Genomic DNA, 20,153 nt, shown 5'->3' with positions numbered 1-20,153 from the left:
CCCAGGGATGGTGGACACTGCCCACGTGGATTGTAATCAGACTAAGTCAGTACAAGGAGGCTGGACTCCTTGAGAGACCTCAGCCTCGCTGTCTTTGCAAATAGGGAGGGGAGGTGATTTTCCTCTGCCTTGGGAGAGGCAGCCTGAGGCCCACGACGGCTGAAATTAATCCACAAAATGAAAATTAGGCTCCTGACCGTGTATTATTATGAGCAAGCTACGCAGCCTCACTGTGTCTCATTTGCTGTCTGAAAACGGAGCTGAAACCTGCCCTCTAGAGTTATGGGCCAGATCCGGGTAAAGCAGTGCAAAGAGGGAGTGAGTAGTGATGGCAGTGGTTGCTGGTGGGTGACCTTTCTGTACCCGCACAGATGAGGTGACCAGGTGCAGACCCGAAGAATGACCCAGGAGAACAGGGCTCAGAGAATTTCAAAGCGGTTTTGCACCAGCTGCTCTGGTGACTGTAAGACCTCGCCACCGTGAGTGCTTATTCCACGGTCTCGTCGCGTGTGTACCAGAAAATTATTGAAATTGAATACATAAAAGCCAGACTTTTAAAAATTGAAATATTTTCATAGCCAGCTCATTTTAACTCCTGCGTTTGAGAGAAAACTCTACATTTGAGATCCTGTGACTTCATTTTCTTCGATGCCTTGTTTCCAAACAGGCAAGTGTGCGCTTACATGAATAGTTTGTGTCTGTTTATATTTGGGGATTCTAGGCCAGCAATGGGCCGTGGAACCTAGGAAATGCAGGGCAGTGGTAGGTCTGCAGGGATCTGGGCAAGTATTACGGCCAGCATCTCACCGATGCACCACTGTGCACTCAACAAATCAGGCTTGGTGACTGTTAAAATGACAAAGAGCAGTGCCCGTTTTCTGCATATCCAATTAGCTTGCTTCTCTTTTTCCATTTTCTTCAAATGATTTAAACTTCCTCTCCAATTCTGCTTTAAAACTTTTCTCCCTTAAAATTTCACTTTTCTTTCTTTTTTTAAAATCGTATTTATTTATTTATTTGTTTGTTTGTTTGTTTATTTGTTTATTTATCTATTTATTTGAGAGGGAGAGCAGGAGAGATGAGGGGAGAAGGGAGAGGTGAGGGGCAGAGGGAGAAGCAGGGAGCTCAATGCAGGGCTCGATCCCAGGACCCCGGGATCATGACCTGAGCCAAAGACAGACGCTGCCCCAACTGAGCCCCCCAGGCGCCCCACTTCCCTGTTTTTCATATTCCCACCATAAGAGTGAAGGTCATGTTACCTTTATTTTTTACATTTGCCAGCTCCATTATTCTATGTTAACACTTATTGTGTCCTTGCTCTCCAGGAAGTCTTCTAATGGAAAAGCGATAATAATAAAATTGTACAGTAGATAGATGAACTTCAAGATGACTTTCTGACATATTCATTGCTGCTTATGATTCCCACGGTTTTTGTATATAGAACATAAGAGAAAAAGTAACGTTGAATGAAGAACTGGGTTTACGGCATTTACGGTTCAGTGTCGGGTGAGCTTGTGGAAGAGAAAGAATACAGTATCGGAAGCAATTCGTGTCACTTAAAATGGAACTCCGGAGGATCGTAGATTTATCTTCCGTTACGCTTGACATTTCTGGTTTAATTTATGTTGTTACTGTGCCTTTCAAAAGAACAATTTGGGGTGTTTGGAAGAGCAATTAGAGAGAGCGTGTAACTTGGATGAGAATATTTAGATAAGAGACTGTTTAGATGAAAACAAAAGTGCGTTTTATACAGATTATTTATTTCCTTTTCATGTGACGAATCAAAGCTGCGCAGCATGAGAGCACAGTCACCCCCGGGAGTAAGAGCCTCGGGCTGGGAGCCCGGCTCCGACTCCAGGGTCTGGGTTATATCTGGAACATCAGAGGGGTGCAGTGGTTCGAGGCTCGGCTGCCAGGCCTCAGGGCAGTTCCTTCGAGGTGCTGGACCCTCACCTGTAGAAGAAGGAGGTAGTATCAGGGCAACCTACAGGGCTTTGTGGGTGAAGGCGCAGGTGCGAGGGCCGTGCCAGCACAGGGGGCCCGTGCAGTACCCATTAGCATCGCTGTCACTACCACATCTTCCTAATTTGGCCCTTTCAGCCGGTGGAAGGTTTTGTGCAAACCCCTACGCTCTCCCCAGGCTTCGGCCTCCTTCTCTGTAACTCTACAGATCATATTACTCCACAGCCTTTCCAAGAAACGTCGGGGGGGGGGGGATTTCCAGATGCTTCCGTATGTGCACTCTTCTGTGTCTGGGTGGGAGCGGTGGCACAAGCCCACAGTGTTACTGCGACTCCCAGGACCACGCCCGCTCTGCGCGAGCAGGAGAGCGGATGCGTTGTCAGCAGACCTCTGATGCGTAGACGTGGAGTCGAAGCTCCGGCACTGGTGACAGAAACTTGGGAAGTCAAGGCTAACGAAAATGCCATTGATATGGATCGCGATTGTCAGTGTGTTTGTACCTTCCTAATGATGTTAAACCATGAAGCCTGTGAGATCTTGTGTTGCAGTGCGGTTTGGCCCTAGAGCTCTTGCATGCTAACCCAAAGTAGAAGATTAGCCTGTTTGCATGCAGCCGGATGCTGCCCCTGACGAGATAAGCATGTGCTGGGAGGTTGACCCCACTCAACCTCCCTCGGCTGACGTCTTCCCCAGTCCTGTGTGTGGCCTCATTCGTTGTGGTATGTGTTTAATACCTTCATCATTAGTTTCACTAACCTGAATGCTCACTCTTCCATCTAGCATTCTGCCGAACGGTGCGCTACACGGATTCTCCTCAACCTCTATCTTTCTGATTTCTTTAGATATTAGGTTGAAAAAGCTTGTTGATGAACGGGAGTGCTTGTTGGAACAGGTAACGATCTTTTTATTACTTTCTGAGTTCTCCAGCGGGGGCAACCAAACCTGAGAACCTTCCCATACTTACTTGCTTTTTCAGGAAAACCCTAAACACATCATGCCTGAAAGCAATTATCAACCCAACCTGTGTCCTTACGATTTTTATCTAAGTAGGACATCATAAGTCATGTGAGGTTTAGAGAGGATGTCCCAAAGGCTCGAGGCCGTGGAACAGAACGTGGTACACTCTACGCCAATTGCTGCTTAAAATAATGTGGAAGGGCCTAGATTAACGGTGGAGAGGCAAGAGCTTTCTGGAGTCATTCCAACCACCACTTCCATGACTCCTGCTGGCCCAGAGAAGTCGGTTTGGGGGACCTCTCAGTGATCAGCACTCCTGTCCAGAAGGTATTTCCTTGTTGCAACTGCTCAGAGCTGTTTTACTTGTGGTTTACCTTCGCCACTCTCTTCCACCTCGAGAAACACTAACTGGTTGACCTGTTTGGTCTTTTTTGTCTGCAGGGTAGTTAGTAAACCATTCCACGGTAATTTTCTTTTTTATCTGATTTTATTTATTAGAGAGAGAGAGTTGGGGGAGGGGCAGAGGCAGAGGGAGAAGCAGGCTCCCCACTGAGCAGGGAGCCCGACTCGGGGCTCCAGCCCAGGACCCTGGGATCATGACCTGAGCCGAAAGCAGACACTTCACCGACTGAGCCCCCCAGGTGCCCCATCATCATCACTCCACAATCACTTTCTAAGGAAACTCACTTCCTCCCATTTTCCTCAATAAGCCTAATCAAAAGTATTTCACTTTACTTTTTACAATTCTGCTGAAGGTTTCTCTCAAAATGGGGAAAAGCACTCGATGTAGTAGCAGCATTGAGGTTCCTGTGATCTTTTGAAAACAGGTGCCCATCGTTAATTCTGCACTCATCTCCACAGGACGGTGCGCACCAGTGGGCAATACATGCCTGCAGGCCTCTGCTCTGCCGGGGCGGTTGTTGGGGGAGGTGGGGGCTCCCACCAGATCCAGAGATTGGAGGTTAGCAGGAGAAGGGCTGGGAAACCACCCCCCAGACACCGTGACCGTCCACGGCCGTGGCTGCTGACAGGAGAGCTCTGCAGAGACCAGCTCCCTGAAGGTGGCGGACCTGCGACGGGCACGGGCTCTGTGAGGGAGCCCTCGGTTCCGCTAGGCACTCGAGGACAGTCCCTCTGGGAGGCCCTTCCTGGCTTCTTCGTGAATAAAGCAAAGGCTACTGGCGCAGTGACGCGCTAACTCTGAGATCAGCACATTTAAAGTACGTTACGTACCATCTCCTCCTGAATTCAAGAGGAAGTTCAACCTTAGAAACAACTTTTCACCCAGAGTTACAAAATAATTCCTGCCATGATCTCGTAAATACAATTCCATTTTCGCCCATTACGCTATTACTTGCCGAGAAGATGACTAACTGGCAGAAGGTTGCTCGTGGATTTATTGGGATTGGTTATCAAAGGTGAGAGACTCCCTGTGGTGGCTGGTGGATCGTAACTGTTAACTACATTTCTCTCGTGCTTCTTTACATAACCCCTATCTCTCTGGCACCTTGGACACACAAAATAATAACTCCACAGCAGCAGCCGACTGTACGTATGGGGTGTTGGTTTTTCCTTTACACGCCGCTTCCTTTGTCATAGGCTCTGAGCTTGGCTTCCGGGCTCACTCAGAATAGAGGAATTCACTTATTTTATTGGTGGGCGTTTTCAGATTAAGAAACTCAAAGGACAGCTGGAAGAGAGACAGAAGAACAGCAAGCTAGACAATCTGCACCCTGGAAACGATGTCTTAGAAAACGGGACAGACATGCATGTAATGGATCTACAAAGTAAATGTCCATGCTTGTGTAGAAGTAAACCCTTGACGTGTCCTGTTTTTATTATACTTGGGCTAGAGGAGAAAAACCATCATGGCAAAGAATGCCCGGCGCTCCCCTGGGCCCCTCAAAAGCCCTTGAGCTCAGCACAGCACTGCAGGGGTGTTTCTTTGGGGGGGGCAGAATGAGGATGGGCAGGTGGGCAGAGCAACGGTGTCTCTGTCTGAGCCTAAGGACTAGAACGGGTGCCCCCAAACGTGCACCAAGTTACCACCACGTGATGCACAGTGAGAAGCAGCATTTGTCATGCTGGATACAGCTGTCTTTTGATCAGCTGATTGTATGGAAAAATTAGAAGGTATCTTTCTATACAAGTAACCTAGAAAGAGGCTTAAAGGAAGATAAAATTACTCCCAGCCTCCCCCCTTTCCTTCCCCTGACCATTTCTTTGTGTTCTGTGCCCAGCGGTGCTCTCCTGCCTGGCACTTGCCCAGCCTGGGTGCACGGAGAGCGTGCTTCTCTCAGCTCCCCCTGTTGTCAGGCCACTGGCCAGAACGTACAGAGTTGCATGCCCATTACTAGGTAGGGGCTTGGATCCCAGGAACTATTGTCTGAGCATTTTAAAAGCCCAGGAGCTTAACAGATTTTCCTTCTCTTTCAACCTTTAGGGGATGCCAACAGACAGATCAGCGACCTCAAATTTAAACTTGCAAAATCTGAGCAAGAGATAACCGCATTAGAACAAAATGTACGTGTGCTCTTTTAAGCAATAATGGGCAGCGAGAGCGACGATGACCGCAGTTCTGCTTGCTAGAACTCGCCCTGGAAGGCTGAGTGCAGGGAGGAGCAGAGATGTGCAGGACCAGAAAAGGCCCTCAGTGGGTGTCCTGCAGAGAGAGAAAGTAGGGGAGGAAAGCTCACTAGCGGGACTCGGGCTGTTGGATACTAACCCTTTAGAACAACGGCTGCTTGCGGAAGGTCGCTAAGGGGACTGAGCCGTTTTTAAAAGTGTTGTTCTTTAAAAACAGCTCAGTTAGAAAGCACTTAGTGTGAGGCCATCCCTCTCGCCTGGACTCTCTGCCTTCTTCTCCCAACAGGGTAGCTCTCTCTGGTTCCTAGATTTGAGGTTTTTATGCCTCTGACATTGGGCAAATCTGGGACAAGTTGTGCCCTAAGCAAAGGGAGAGAAGATTCAGTACTCTCTCCCTGCTCACTTATGGGTCCATTTTTGGGGAAACAGGACTGAGAGCAGCACACCTAGGACGGGATGCGTTGAGGGAGCATGCTTTGGGTCTCAGCAGACTGCAAGTCTCCAGTGGGTTGGTAGCTGCTCCTGTCCCTCACCACAGGCCTGGCTGTGCAATGCCATCCCCAAGCCTCCTCTTCCTCTCTGCTGCTTCCTGGCCTGCCTTCCTCCCTTGCTGCCTCCCCACCATGCCACCCCAGGAGAGACTGGACAGGAGCTGAGGTCCTGGTGGAAACTTCTGCCTCGACCTACCTTCTCCTGCAGAATGGTCCCACATCAGGGAGGGACAGCAGCGCTGTGGGAGTCAGGTGTTTGGACTAAGGCCAGAGAGGGAATGAGGCCCTCAACCCCGGGCTGCTCAAACCCACTTGCTTGGCCAGAACCTATACGGTAGCCCAGGGTGCTAGATCATGATGATTGGCGCAGCCTGTCCTCCCATTTGACGAACCACGTCCTTCCATCACACAGTGTTAGGGCAGCCGGGGAAAGAAAACAGGCCTGCGAATTGACACATGTGGTGTTTCCCTTCTTTTAGGTAATAAGGTTAGAGAGTCAAGTGTCACGTTATAAATCGGCTGCTGAAAACGCCGAGAAAATAGAAGATGAACTTAAGGCTGAAAAACGGAAACTCCAAAGAGAGGTAAATTTTCTAGGCTGTTTGCAGGGAAAAAACGGGAAATGATGGTCTAGCTGGCAGCAGACAGAGTGTCATGGCCCCCCAGAAAGTTCCAGGCCACGTGGTGCCAAGCCACCCTGATGCGCTGAGCCATCGCCCCAGGGAGCCTGGTGCCCGATCCCGGGTCTCCTGGTGACTGTGGCTGCGAGGCCGCCCAGAGTCTGTCCTCCTCCCCGGGGGGCCTTTGTAGGCCACCCTTTCCCTCTCGCTTCTCTCAGATCCTTTTTGTCTTTGATTTTCTGCAGCTTCACCCTGATGTGTTCTATGCAGGTTTCTTGCTGTTTGTTCTGCTCGGGATGGATTGTGTTTCTTGGATCCATGAAGTCTTTTTTTTAAACCAAGTTTGGAAAGTTTTCACCCATGACCTCCTCAAGTATGCCTGTTCCCTGGTGTCTCCACGTCCCTCCAGGCCTCTAAGCCAAGGCCGTCAGACCCCGTCCCTGCAGCCCCCACATTTCTTCCACCTCCCAGCTCCTTACCCCGCTGCTGCTAGGTCTCCCCGTGCACCTTTTGCTAGTTTTTTTTTTTAAGTGTATTCATTCTTGATGGTTGCTTGGTTGTATGTTTTTATTAACTGTATCCTCATCTTTTTGAAGATATCCTACACAGCTGTTCTGTTTTTGTTTTTTAAAGATTTTATTTATTCATGAGAATACACAGAGAGAGAGAGAGAGGCAGAGACCCAGGCAGAGGGAGAAGCAGGCTCCATGCAGGGAGCCTGACGTGGGACTCAATCCCGGGTCTCCAGAATCACACCCTGGGCCGAAGGCAGTGCTAAACCCCTGAGCCACCTGGGCTGCCCACAGCTGTTCTGTTTTACGTTCAGTCTTGGCGGATCTGATTCTGTTGCTGGCTCAGATGGCTTGTCCTTCATGCGTTTATTGATTCGTGGAGTTATGCTTGGTTTTGATTTGTAGGAGTAGTCCAGGCCTGACTTGGGGGAATTTCCTGCAGAGAGGCTTGCCTCTGCCAGTGAGAGGGCCTGCAGGGAGGTGAACCTGTGCCAGGACCCCAGCCACCCTCCCTGAGGGTTTTGGATCAGAAGCAGAGCCGCAGACCCTGTTCCGATGGTGCACGTCTCCACAATCATGTGGCTGGTGTACCCCCGCCCTGAGGCGCCTTGCGCTCTGCCCTGCTGTCCACTGGGCCAGATGGCTCCCTGTTGGTGTGGCTTCCACTCTGACTCCCAGGCTCTGTGGCCCTGGCTCCAGGTTGCCATCATCTTGGCCTCAGCTATTCCCACTTTGGTCTCTAGCCATCGAGACCTTGCTCCCAGCTGCCCAGGACCAACTCTTCCAACTGGTCTTGGCTCAGCTCTTAACCTGTTTGCCTCACTTACCTTACGTGAGACCATCAGCCCCTCAAGACTGTGTGCTGTGTGAGATCAAGTTGTTTCAGAGAAGGAGGGTTGCCTAGTTACTCATGAGGCCAGAATTCTGTGCCTTGTATCCCAAACGGAATAGTTAAGAAATATGTGTGTACACATGCATGTGTATTCGCATACTTCTAGGAACTCAGTGGGTCCAGCTGTGACTGTCTTTTGCGGTAGGATGGACTCTTGGCCAACCTCTGACGTTTGGAGGAAGCGAGTTCCTCAAAGCTGCCTTTCCTCTTTGTTTCCAGCTGCGCTGTGCATTGGACAAAACAGAAGAGCTCGAGGTGAGCAACGGCCACTTAGTGAAGCGTCTGGAAAAGATGAAAGCGAATCGGAGCGCACTCTTGTCCCAGCAGTAAGCACCAGGCCTGTCCAGGAACCCGGTGGGTGGATGGAGGGCACGGTGTCGTGGGCTCGCCTCTGCTACTGTCCGGGACTGCTGCTGTGTCCCCCGCTTCCGAGAGCACCCGGTGAGCACTTGGCTCCCGTGCACCCCCGAGCCGGCTCACCCGCGGCCCCGGCAGCCACCGGATGCCTCCAACCGTGGACCCCGACCCGGGCCGGGCCACCCCTCCGAACCCGTGGGTCCTTTCCAAGCACACCAGGCGCCTGGGAGCTCCGAGGAGCAGTGCCACCGCATGTGGCGATCAAAGTCAAGATTCAGATGGGACTTGAGTTTTCTTTTCATGTGTCTTGCTGCAAATTGAGGGGAAATGTTACAGTTTTGGGACTTCTTTGGGGGCAGGATCTACAGTTTGAGCAACGTTGGTAGTTTCTCTTAGTCTACGCTTTTCATACACAAAACACTGTGGAACCACAAGCCATTACCAAGCAAAACTCTTTCGCTAGAAACAAGGGGATGGTCTGGAAGTAAAAGTGACCTTAAGAAGACTCTTTACAGGCAACAAATGAAGCTTTTCTAAGGGATTTTTGCATCAGTTCAACCCTAAGAACACTTTTTTCCAGGGTAACTAGGCAGTAGCTCCACCGACGATGACAGCTTTCCATTCGCGCTATGTAACCCTTCTATTTGGACTTGAAGTTGTGAACTCCTTTTAAAGAATGTACTATTAGAAAAATTAAAAACTTCAATGCTGAAAGACTGTAGGGATGTGGTGTTTTTTATTTTTTTATTTTTTTTTTGCATTGAAAAAGAAGATTTTTTACTCCATATTCATTGTTCTGTACGTTTGGGATCATCTCTTTCCTTTTTTGAGTATAGCGAAGCAGTTAGCTTCTCTTTCCCTGTAAAAAAAAAAAGAGTTTATTCACAGTGAGCAAGAATAGTGCACCCCCAAGGGTCAGCACTCTTAGAATATCAAGTAAACCAAGGAAGTTACAGATTAAAGTCAACTACGTTATCCTCAGGGGCAAAGTAGAGAGAGTTTGGCTACTTGCTGATGTTTTAATTACTCTTTGGGGTGTTGTCCTTCAAGCCAGCTTGGTTAAGCAGGCCAGCTTTTCAGGATATCAGCCAGACAGCGTCCCCCGAAACTATACCTTGTGTTGATACTTGGGGAATGCCAGTAGAGGACATGAGTTGGGAGAATAGTTGAGACAACACTCCCAGCGTAGTGCTAGAGGTCACGAGGGTCCGTCTCCCAGCACTGTCTGGGTCCGGGATACACAAGGCGACACTTCATCAGGCACAAGAGGAATTCACAACTCCTTGTGCCAAGGATGGTTGGCGGTTCACATCTCCGTCCTGAGCACTCCATAGATAAGATCATCCAATCCCCGCCCACGCGTTGGTGCCCACAGGCCTGCTGTAGCTGCTGCATGTTCAACGCCAGTGTTTTTATCCAGAACCCTACTCTTGCATTGATCCCATGGAAGCGCCAACTCTCCACAGCAACGTGGTTTTTATGTTTACCTAGGATTTGCCAAAACGCATCGGTTTCAAAAGACTTCCAAGCTTGAAACCCTACCTCATGAGCGTTAAGCATTCCACGTTCTTTCAGGAATGCAAGGTATCAGGGTCCGGTCCAAAAACGGGAACTGCCAGTAATTTGAGCAGGGAAAATGTAATACAGAGAATTATCAGCCCACAGCTACAGAGGAAGGATGGAAGAGAACTCTAAAGAATGCCCTGGGGCTGAGGGAGAACACCAGAGAGGACAAATTGGGACAGAGACCTCAGTAGAGGGCTTGGGGCCACTGCCCACAATGGGACAGAGAAGTCAGAGGGTGCCAGGGACCGATGCCAGCAGGCAGGAAACCAGGGGCCAGGACTGGGGAGGGTGGGCCCCCCTGGTGGCCCACATTCACATCACAGGTGCCACATGAACAAGAAGGAAGGAACCAGGACGGGGAGCCCGGGTTCCCTGCAGGGTCCGTCCAGCACCGTCCTCTGACCGTAGCAGGCCAGCCAGCAAAGAGGAAATGTTTCCTTCCTTGTCGTATCCTTAAGATTTCTTCCACAGCATCTTAATACAAACGTGTTTAACCGGCGAAACATCCATATTTGGAGATCACAGATAACACTAATAACAGCAAATGAGTATAGCGTGTAGACATGCCCGGCAGTTAGATACCTATTTTCCCTCACTCGGTTTTCACAAAAGGTCTGTGAGATTACACGACGAGGAGTCTGGAGCCCAAGGAGTTAACTGGCTGGAGGTCTCACCGCTGGTAAGAGGAGGACTGCTTGTCTCACAAGTCCTGGGAGGGTGGCTTTTCCCAAATCGGCTCTAGAGAAGTCAAACCTTTGCTGTCTACCTTTCCCACCAATATTTGCAGGAACAGCAAAGCCATTTTTTAAAAAAAAAAAGATTTTATTTATTTGACAGAGAGAGAGAGACTGTAAGCAGGGAGAGTGGCTGAGCAGGGAGCCTGAGGTAGGGCTAGATCCCAAGAACCCTGGGATCATGACCTGAGCCAAAGGCAGACGCTTAACCTACTGAGCCACCCAGGCGCCCCAGCAAATCCACTTTATACACACTTCCTAATCCAGAGGAAGATAGAATATGATTTTTTAATTTATTTCATAGAATACAACTTTTCATCAGATACTGCTATAGGCAATTTGTATTTTTTAAAAATATTTTATTTACTCATGAGAGACACAGAGAGAGGCAGACACCAGCAGAGGGAGAAGCAGGCTCCCTGCAGGGATCCTGATGTAGGACTCGATCCCAGGACCCCGGGCTCACGCCCTGAGCTGAAGGCAGACGCTCAACTGCTAACCCACCCAGGTGTCCCTGCTATACGGAATTTGTTGCCAGGTTTTCTCATCCTTGAATTTCTCAACCACATATTACTGACACCTTGGGCAGGATCATTCTTGGTTGCTGGGTGGCTGTCCTGTGCATCAGAGGATGTTGAGCAGCATCCCTAGCCTCTACCCACTAGATGCAAGTAGGCCCCACCCCCAGTCGTGACAAACAAGAATATTTCACTTTACCAAATGTCTGCTTAGAGGGGGTGCTGCTTTTGCCTTAAGAACCACTGCTTTGGGGCAGCCCCAGTGGCACAGCGGTTTAGCGCCGCCTGCAGCCTGGGGTGTGATCCTGGAGACCCGGGATCGAGTCCCACGTCGGGCTCCCTGCGTGGAGCCTGCTTCTCGCTCTGCCTATGTCTATACCTCTCTGCCTGCCTCTCTCTCTCTCTCTCTCTCTCTGCCTCTGAATAAAAATAAAACAAAAAACAAAAAAAAAAAAACAAAACACTGCTTTGGCCTGAATTTAATAATTGGAAGAAGAAGATCGGTGGTTAAAAACCTGAACCAGGATGCCTATTGTATGTTTCCCACAAATTGTTTTCATTTTTAGAAACAAAATGGCATTTGGGACATTTAGGACCTAGAGAAACCCATTAAAAAGACATTATAAATGGACAGTCTACATGGATGATGCAAATCACAGTTCAGAACTGCCATGAGGTTTTATTTTCCATTGTTCATTTTTGACATCCCATTCTGATTGCCTGAAATGTAAACTAAAGATTCAAAACATACTGTTGATATTGTTGAAAATTTACATCATTCTTTAGCAACTGTGGATTTCTGCTTTGCACAGCGCTGAGCTTGGGGGGTGGGGGATCACCAGACAAATGCTCACCTTAAGGAGGTGGTAGCTCTGAGGAAGAGAAGGTCCTAAGGATGAACCCACACGCACACACAATTACAGAAGCGTGGAATGGGGCGGGGGTGGTAGGTGGGGAAGTGCCAGGTGGAGACGGCCAGATTCGAATTTTGGAACTGGACCATAGGCATCTGGTGTGTTTCTACAAATGGCCTGGCCAGATGTGGCACACGTGTGCACATGCCTGTCTGTTGATGTGCCTGGTTCCCTGCACCTGCAGCCTGACTGACCCTCACCTGGGTGTGGAGATACCTGGGGAGTTAGAGGACCGCGGCTCAGTGGTGGAGGACTCTGCCTTATGCCCAAGAGCCGCCAGGACTGGGTTTCCACCCGGCTCCCAGTCTCTCAAGAACTAGGCAGCTGTCCCAAGTCTTAGCCCCACGCATGCCACCATACTGCCTTCCCACTGCTGGGGTGACCTCTATGCATGGCTGGTTCCCAAAACTGCCTGCTTCTTTCCCCTCTCTACCAGAATAGCCCCCATCACCACTTGCCGGATGACTCCTACTCTGTCCCCAAGAGCACTGAATGCTAAGCAGGCTCTGCTAGTCCTGAATGGAATGGCACTGACCACGGCTGGCGGTCTCCCTTTGCAATTGCCCCTACCTTGGGTGGCATGTGACAAGACCACAGACTTGGGGAAAGAGTCCTTGAACTAGGAATATTCAAAGATTTATATAAATGCTCCTGTAACATAATGATATATAAGAAATACATTGAGGTGGTCATTCAGTTGACCAAAATGTATTTCTTACGTATGTTTGGTCTTCACTCACCTTACCTGAAAGTGCTGCAGAGTCATAGGGTGAAGCAGGCATCTTATTATCAGTGAAGGTGACTTTCGGGCCCCACCCAAGGGCAGGGGCTGATTGCCAGGAGGACCAATCATGTGAGTGAGGGCTGGAACTTTCCATGCCACCCCTGACCTCCAGGAAAAGGGGAGGGCCTGGAGGTTGAATTAGCCAATGGCCAATTACTTAGTCAATCGTGACTATGTAAGGAAGCCTCCATAAGAACCCAAGAGGAGATTTTGTGGTCCTTTTTCCTTTTTGGAGATCTTCCACAGTTGAGGAACAAGAACGCTTCTATGTGCCACCAACCTAGGCTCCAAGCTCCATGAGGACAGAGGGTCCCTTGTTCAGGACCTCACCCTATGTATCTCTTCATCTGGCTGTTGATTCATATCTCTTATCACACCCTTCAATAAGCTGGTAAATTTTAGTGTTTCCCTGAGTTCTGTGAGCCACTCTAGCCAGTTAATTGAACCTACGGAGGAGGCCATTAATGGGAACCTCCAATCTGTAGCTGGTTGGTCAGAAGCATAGGTGACAACCTGGACTTGCAACTGGCATCTGCTGGGTGGGGTGTGGGGTGGTAGGCCCCCTAACCTGTGGAATCTGATACTATCTCCAGGTAGATAGTGTTAGAATTTAGTTCACACTTGCTGGTGTCCTAAAATTGTTTGATGTTTTGCGTGGGGACCACCCCCCCACACACACACACACATTGGCTTTGGGTTCAGAATGCTGAAAGAACCCCCTGGATCTCAAGTGGTACATGTTCTGTATTTAGATGTGGGTGGCCAACATAAGGGAGGGGGGGTTCCTTAGGTTTGTGTTACCCCTCACTACTAGCTTTCTGGGCTCATCACCACCACCATAGGCGTGCATGGAGTCCCCCGACCTCTGCCACCTAAAGACGGCACCCGTCTGGCTCTCTTCTGCTTTGAACAAACTGTTGCCCCATCTGCAAGTCAGGTGTGCTGAGATATCCTGCTGCCCGAGCTTTCCTCTTATAAGTTACCCCAGGGCAAAGCCACCTTTGCTTCTTGGCTCTGGTCTGAGTGGATTTTCTCAACCTGCCTCAGCCAGCCTGGAATTTTGTAGCTCCTGAGAACAGCAGTGCCTCACCCAGCAGGATTTTACTAAGTGGAGTGTAAGATCATGCAGTTTAATGTTTCCATATCAAAACATTTTAATTTTCTTTGTTTTTAAGAGAGAGAGAGAAAACATGTGAGGCCAGAGCAAGTGGGGGGGGGGAGGGTGGGAATAGAGGGAGAAGGAAAGAGAATCCCAAGCAGGCTCCACACCCAGCACAGAGCCTGATGTGGGGCTCCATTTCATGACCTTGAGATCATGACCTGAACCGGTATCAAGAGTTGGACGCTTAACCAACTGAGCCACCCAGACGCCCCTAATTTACTATCTTAAAAATCTAGTTCTAATTTGTTTTTTTTATTTCTATTGGTGTTCAATTTGCCAACATATAGAATAACACCCAGTGCTCATCCCATCAAGTGCCCCCCTCAGTGCCCATCACCCAGTCACCCCCACCCCCCGCTCACCACCCTTTCTACCACCCCTTGTTCATCTCCCAGAGTTAGGAGTCTCTCATGTTCTGTCTCCCTTTCTGATATTTTGCACTCATTTTTTCTCCTTTCCCCTTTATTCCCTTTCATTATTTTTTATATTCCCCAGATGAATGAGACCATATAATGTTTGTCCTTCTCCGATTGTCTAGTTCTAATTTGGTAAAGGAACATAAAAGGAACAAAACAATCGTTGCTCTGTCCTCCCATGAACCATTTGGGCAGTCTGTGGGGTAATAAAAGAATGATGCCCGGCTTCTGTATACCTAATATAAAACAAAAGGTCAGATCCAGGAAAAGAATTTCCCAAGATTTAGCATAGTTAAGATTTAGCAAAGTAAAACAGGAGAATGCAACCAGAAATACATTAATGCGAAAACAAAATACAGGGGAAAGTCTGATTTTGATCTGCTAAAGCTGCAGCCTCTCATCTCAGAAAAGGTAGCTGCCACAGCACAAATGACTCAAAAAGCTGAATCAAGAAATAATTGCCCAAACAAGCTTTTATTTCCTAGGAATCTGTGTATCAACACTCACCAGTTAGATTTAGATAATATCATGGGGGACTCTCATTCATAACAGTGGAAAAATGCCCCCCAAAACAACAGTAATAACCCTAAAAAGCCTAAGAACCTATACATCTCAGTAGGAGATATACAACATAAAAATCTATAGAGATGTAAGAATAAATATTGTAAAGATATACTTTCTCCCAAATTTATAGATTTAATACATTTCTTACGAAAATGACTTTGAGTTTTTGAGGGGATAAATCTCACAGTTATTCTAATAGTCATCTGGAAGTTTAAAAAAAAATACCAGTAGCCTAGATCATTTTGATAAAAGACCCATGAGGGCAGCGAGTAGCCTCGGCCAGGTGCCCTGGATATTACAAAGGTACAAGGACAGACAGGTCCCTGGGAGGGGACAGCCAGCCTAGCTCAGGGTGCCGGCGGCATTCCCGGAAGATTCCCAGGAGGTGGTTCCCGTGGAGTGCAGCTGCTCTTCTGCACAACGGTCTGTTCCACACATTCTAGTCCACAATGTTCTTTGAAAGAAACTGTCTTAAGCTTTATACCCCTCGACCTGCATGATGCACAGCAGGACCTCAGGTGTTTGTGGAATCACGTGTCTAACACCTCCTGCCAGGACAGGTGAATACACAGAAGGGCACTGAAGTTGTCAGGAGGAAGTCTCAATCATATCTCTCTTGATGCAGCGCCCCCAAAACATCCAAAGTGAGGTTTTTGGGAGATGACAGAAGATTTTCGTTTTCCTCTTTACATTTTTCTGCATTGTCTATATTAAACACATGTTAATTTTCACAATGTTAAGATATTTGAAAATTATAAGGAACAAATTACATGTAAAAAAATCAAATTGTAAGAAGCAAATAAAAGCTGTTGTGTCAATGCCATTATTCAGAACGCGGAATGGGGCAAAAAAAAAAATCATGGCTATAAACCACAAAGAGGGATCCCTGGGTGGCGCAGCGGTTTAGCGCCTGCCTTTGGCCCGGGGCGCGATCCTGGAGACCCGGGATCGAATCCCACGTCGGGCTCCCAGTGCATGGAGCCTGCTTCTCCCCCTGCCTGTGTCTCTGCCTCTCTCTCTCTGTGACTATCATAAATAAATAAAAGCTTTAAAAAATTTCTCAAAAAATAAATAAATAAATAAATAAACAAACCACAAAGAGATGGACAGATTTCATAAAAATGTACAACTTCACATCAGAAGTTTAAGCCCCGAGTCAATCATGGGAGTCCAGACTCAGTGGAGCTGCCAGAAGCGGTGGGGCAGCCTATTGCCCTCGGGCTCCCGGATCAGGACAAAGAGAAGCCAGGACCCCACGGCCCCAGCGCTGGTGGGGGATGCCCAGATGTGTCGGAAAACGCAGCTTTTAATGCAACCTGAAACGATGTTAAATCGAGAAATTTAGGGGTGCCTGGCCGGCTCGGTTGGTAGAACATGCAACTCTGCATCTCAGGGTTGTAAATCCAAGCCCATGTTGGGTATAGATCACTTAAAAATAAAACCTTTGAGAAAAAAAAGTCTTTAAAAACAACCAAAAACTTAAGACATAAGGATTAAGCAAAAACTCAAATGCCAAAAAAAAAAAAAAAATTCATGATGGATGAAAAAGATACGCCCATCTGAAAGACAGGCTCCTTATAGAGCCATCCAGAGCCTGGGGCAGAAGGAAAACCGAGGAACACCGATTTGGATACTCGGTTCATCTTGGATTTCCTTAAAGGAAATTAAAATGTTCCTGTCTTGACTACTGGGTTTTGGGTGGTTTCTTAAAGGTGGCCCCCGCCTGGGTAGGTGCTCCGGCGGACTGCCTGGGGCGGACATCGTGCGGGACACCTGTCGGCGAGGGTCACCTATCCGGGAGGGGCACCTGTCGGGGAGGCAGACACCTCTCGAGGAGGCGCACCTGTTGGGGAGGCGCACCTGTCGGGGAGGGGCACCTGTTGGGGAGGCGGACACCTGTCGGGGAGGGGCACCTGTCGGGGAGGGGGAACACCTGTCAGGGAGGGACACCTGTTGGGGAGGCGTACCTGTCGGGGAGGGTCACCTGTAAGGAAGGGGGGACACTTATCGGGGAGGGGGAGGGTCACCTGTCGGTGAGGCAGACACCTGTCAGGGAGGGAGACCTGTCGGGGAGGGCCACCTGTCGGGGAGGCGCACCTGTCGGGGAGGGTCACCTGTCGGGGAGGCGCACCTGCTGGGGAGGCGGACACCTGTCGGGGAGGCGCACCTGTCGGGGAGGGGGAACACCTGTCAGGGAGGGACACCTGTTGGGGAGGCGTACCTGTCGGGGAGGGTCACCTGTAAGGAAGGGGGGACACTTATCGGGGAGGGGGAGGGTCACCTGTCGGTGAGGCAGACACCTGTCAGGGAGGGAGACCTGTCGGGGAGGGCCACCTGTCGGGGAGGCGCACCTGTCGGGGAGGGTCACCTGTCGGGGAGGCGCACCTGCTGGGGAGGCGGACACCTGTCGGGGAGGCGCACCTGTCGGAGAGGGCTGTCCCGCCACTGCGGCCCACACCACGGGCCAGCTGGGCCAGGGCCTGCAGCTCTCGGGTCCTGCGGCCTCGCAGCCCCGCCCCGTCCAGACCAGGGCCTCGGCTGCGCCAGGAGAGGGCCCCAGCCTGGAGGTCGTCTCCCGCCGCCTCGGCGCCGCGCCAGCCCGCCACCGCCCTCCCGCGTTCGCGCCCTCGCGCTCGGCCAATCAGGGCACCGCCCTGCCGGCGCCGACCAATGGGAGCACCCGCCGGGAGGTGGGCGGGCCTTCGGCGTCCGTTACCCGACGTGCCCCGCGGTCGCACGCGGAGCGCGCCAGGTCCTGAGGCGGCGGCTGAGGCCTGCGGAGGCGGAGGCGGCGGCGGCGGCGGCCCCGAGGTGCTGGTGCGACGGGCGGGCCCGCAGGGGGCGGCTGGGGGGCGGGGGCCGGGCGGGGTGGCCGCCGAGACCCCGGGGGTGCGCCTGCCCGGGGACGGTGTCCCGGCGTTGGATCCCGGACGGGGCCCCGCCTCGCCGCGCCCGAGAGCGGCCGTGCAGGGGGGGGTTGTGGGGGGCGGGGGCGGGGGCGGTTACGTCCCGGCGGAGGGGCACGTGCCCCCGCGTGCTCCCCGCGCAGCCACGGCCGCAGGGACCGACCGCCGACCCCGACTCCCCCGAAGTGCCGGGCGGCGGCCAGGCCGGCAGGGGCGCCCCCTGCAGCAGGGGGTCCAGGTGGGAGCTGCTGGGGGCTGAGGGCAGCGACAGCGCACGCACGGGCCGTGCCTCCGGCAGGGGTGCCTCCCGCAGCACGGGGTGCCTCTCGCAGCATGGGGTGCCTCCCGCAGCACGGGGTGCCTCCTGCAGGGGTGCCTCCCGCAGCACGGGGTGCGTGCCCCCTGTAGCACGCGGTGCCCCCTGTAGCACGCGGTGCCTCCTGCAGCACGGGGTGCCTCTCGCAGCACGGAGTGCCTCCCGCAGCACGGGGTGCCTCTCGCAGCACGGGGTGCCTCCCGCAGCATGGGGTGCCTCCCGCAGCATGGGGTGCCTCCCGCAGCACGGGGTGCGTGCCCCCTGTAGCACGCGGTGCCTCCTACAGCACGGGGTGCCTCCGGCAGGGGTGCCTCCTGCAGCACGGGGTGCCTCCGGCAGGGGTGCCTCCTGCAGCACGGGGTGCCTCCGGCAGGGGTGCCTCCTGCAGCACGGGGTGCCTCCTGCAGGGGTGCCTCCTGTAGCACGGGTGCCTCCTGCAGGGGTGCCTGCAGCACGGGGTGCCCCGGGGTTGCAGGGGTTCAGACCATTCCTTGGGTGTCTAGTAAGAGGTCCTGCAGGGTCTTTAATCTTCATCCAGAAACACTTGCAGTCTGCGGCTGACCAGGCTGAAGGGATCAGATCTGCATTCTGGAAAGATGATTCCTGCCTGCTGAGAGGTCATCGCTGCGACCCCCATGAGAGGCAGCAGTCCTTGGGCCAGGGTGGGTCCGATGTAAAACTCACAGGCCTGGTAGGGATGAAGGAGGTGTCAAGGAAGGGGCCTGTGATTTCTGGGGTGGTTCTGGGATTAAGAACACAGGAGGGAATCGTTAGGTAAATGAGAACCTAGAGAGCAGGATAGAAATGGGCATATGCCTGGGAGTGGTGTTGCTGGGGCACGAGGTCATTCTGTCGTTGACCTACTGGGGATAGAAATGGGCATATGCCTGGGAGTGGTGTTGCTGGGGCACGAGGTCATTCTGTCGTTGACCTACTGGGGAACTGCCCGCTTGTTTGCCAAACTGGACATTGTTTTTACATTCTCAGCAGCAGTGTGTGAGGGTTCAGGTTTCTCCGTGCCCTTGCCAACACTGATTTTCTGTGTGTGCTTTTAAAAAAAAAAATAAAATAAAATAACCATTCTAGTGGATCTAAAGTAATATCTCATTGTGGGTTTGAATTGCCCTTCCCTAGTGATTACTGATAAATTGAGAATCTTTTCATGTGTTTATTAGCCTTTTCTATATCTTTGGAGAAATGTTTGTTCACATCTTTTGCTTATTTATTTATTTATTTATTTATTTATTTATTTATTTATTTATGATAGAGAGAGACAGAGAGGCAGAGACACAGGAGGAGGGAGAAGCAGGCTCCAAGCCAGGAGCCTGACGTGGGACTCAATCCCGGGACTCCAGGATCGCGCCCTGGGCCAAAAGCAGGCGCTAAACCACCAAGCCACCCAGGGATCCCCTCTTTTGCTTATTTTAAAAATTGGGTTGTCTTTTTGTTGCTGAATTGTAAGAGCATTTTGTATATTCCAGATAGTTGAATCTTATTAGATGTGTGATTTGCAGGTGTTCTATTTTTTAACTAAAATTTTTCTTTTTGTCAAAGTTTTTGATGTTGGGTATCTGTTCATTTTTAAGAATGAAGTTAGTAACACATTGAATGCAGATTTGAATGCAGGATCAGACCTGAATGAGAATCCAGCTTGTTACAGCAGATTTTTTTTAAAGATTTTATTTTTTTATTCATGCATAACACAGAGAGAGAGGCAGAGACACAGGCAGAGAGAGAAGTAGGTTCCATGCAGGGAGCCCGATGCAGGACTCGATCCCAGGACTCCAGGATCACGCCCAAAGGCAGATGCATCACTGAGCCACCCAGGCATCCCAATTACAACAGATATTAAAGAGATTTGCACAATGTTAATAATGCTCATTTCACCAGCTTTTG

General features: G+C 50.7%; 1 protein-coding gene across 5 annotated transcripts in view; it reads left to right on the top strand.

Annotated features, from left to right (window-relative positions):
* LRRFIP1 (LRR binding FLII interacting protein 1) overlaps positions 1 to 9,096 on the top strand; it is a 141,488-nt gene extending 132,392 nt beyond the window's left edge. For 3 of the 5 annotated variants that reach the window (XM_055346141.1, XM_055346140.1, XM_055346136.1), the window contains 5 exons: positions 2,805 to 2,854; positions 4,589 to 4,706; positions 5,363 to 5,442; positions 6,476 to 6,580; positions 8,240 to 9,096. In XM_055346141.1, the coding sequence (XP_055202116.1) occupies positions 2,805 to 2,854; positions 4,589 to 4,706; positions 5,363 to 5,442; positions 6,476 to 6,580; positions 8,240 to 8,350 (464 nt within the window). In that variant the 3' untranslated portion in view covers positions 8,351 to 9,096. The remainder of the gene's footprint in view (positions 1 to 2,804; positions 2,855 to 4,588; positions 4,707 to 5,362; positions 5,443 to 6,475; positions 6,581 to 8,239) is intronic. The other 2 variants (XM_055346137.1, XM_055346139.1) reach the window with 2 other exon arrangements.
* The last annotated feature ends 11,057 nt before the right edge of the window (positions 9,097 to 20,153 follow it).

Source organism: Nyctereutes procyonoides, unplaced genomic scaffold, assembly GCF_905146905.1.
Source record: "Nyctereutes procyonoides isolate TBG_1078 unplaced genomic scaffold, NYPRO_anot_genome, whole genome shotgun sequence".
NCBI lineage: Eukaryota > Metazoa > Chordata > Mammalia > Carnivora > Canidae > Nyctereutes > Nyctereutes procyonoides.
The sequence above is the reverse complement of the archived record's forward strand: the minus strand, read 5'-3'. Positions and strand labels throughout refer to the sequence as shown.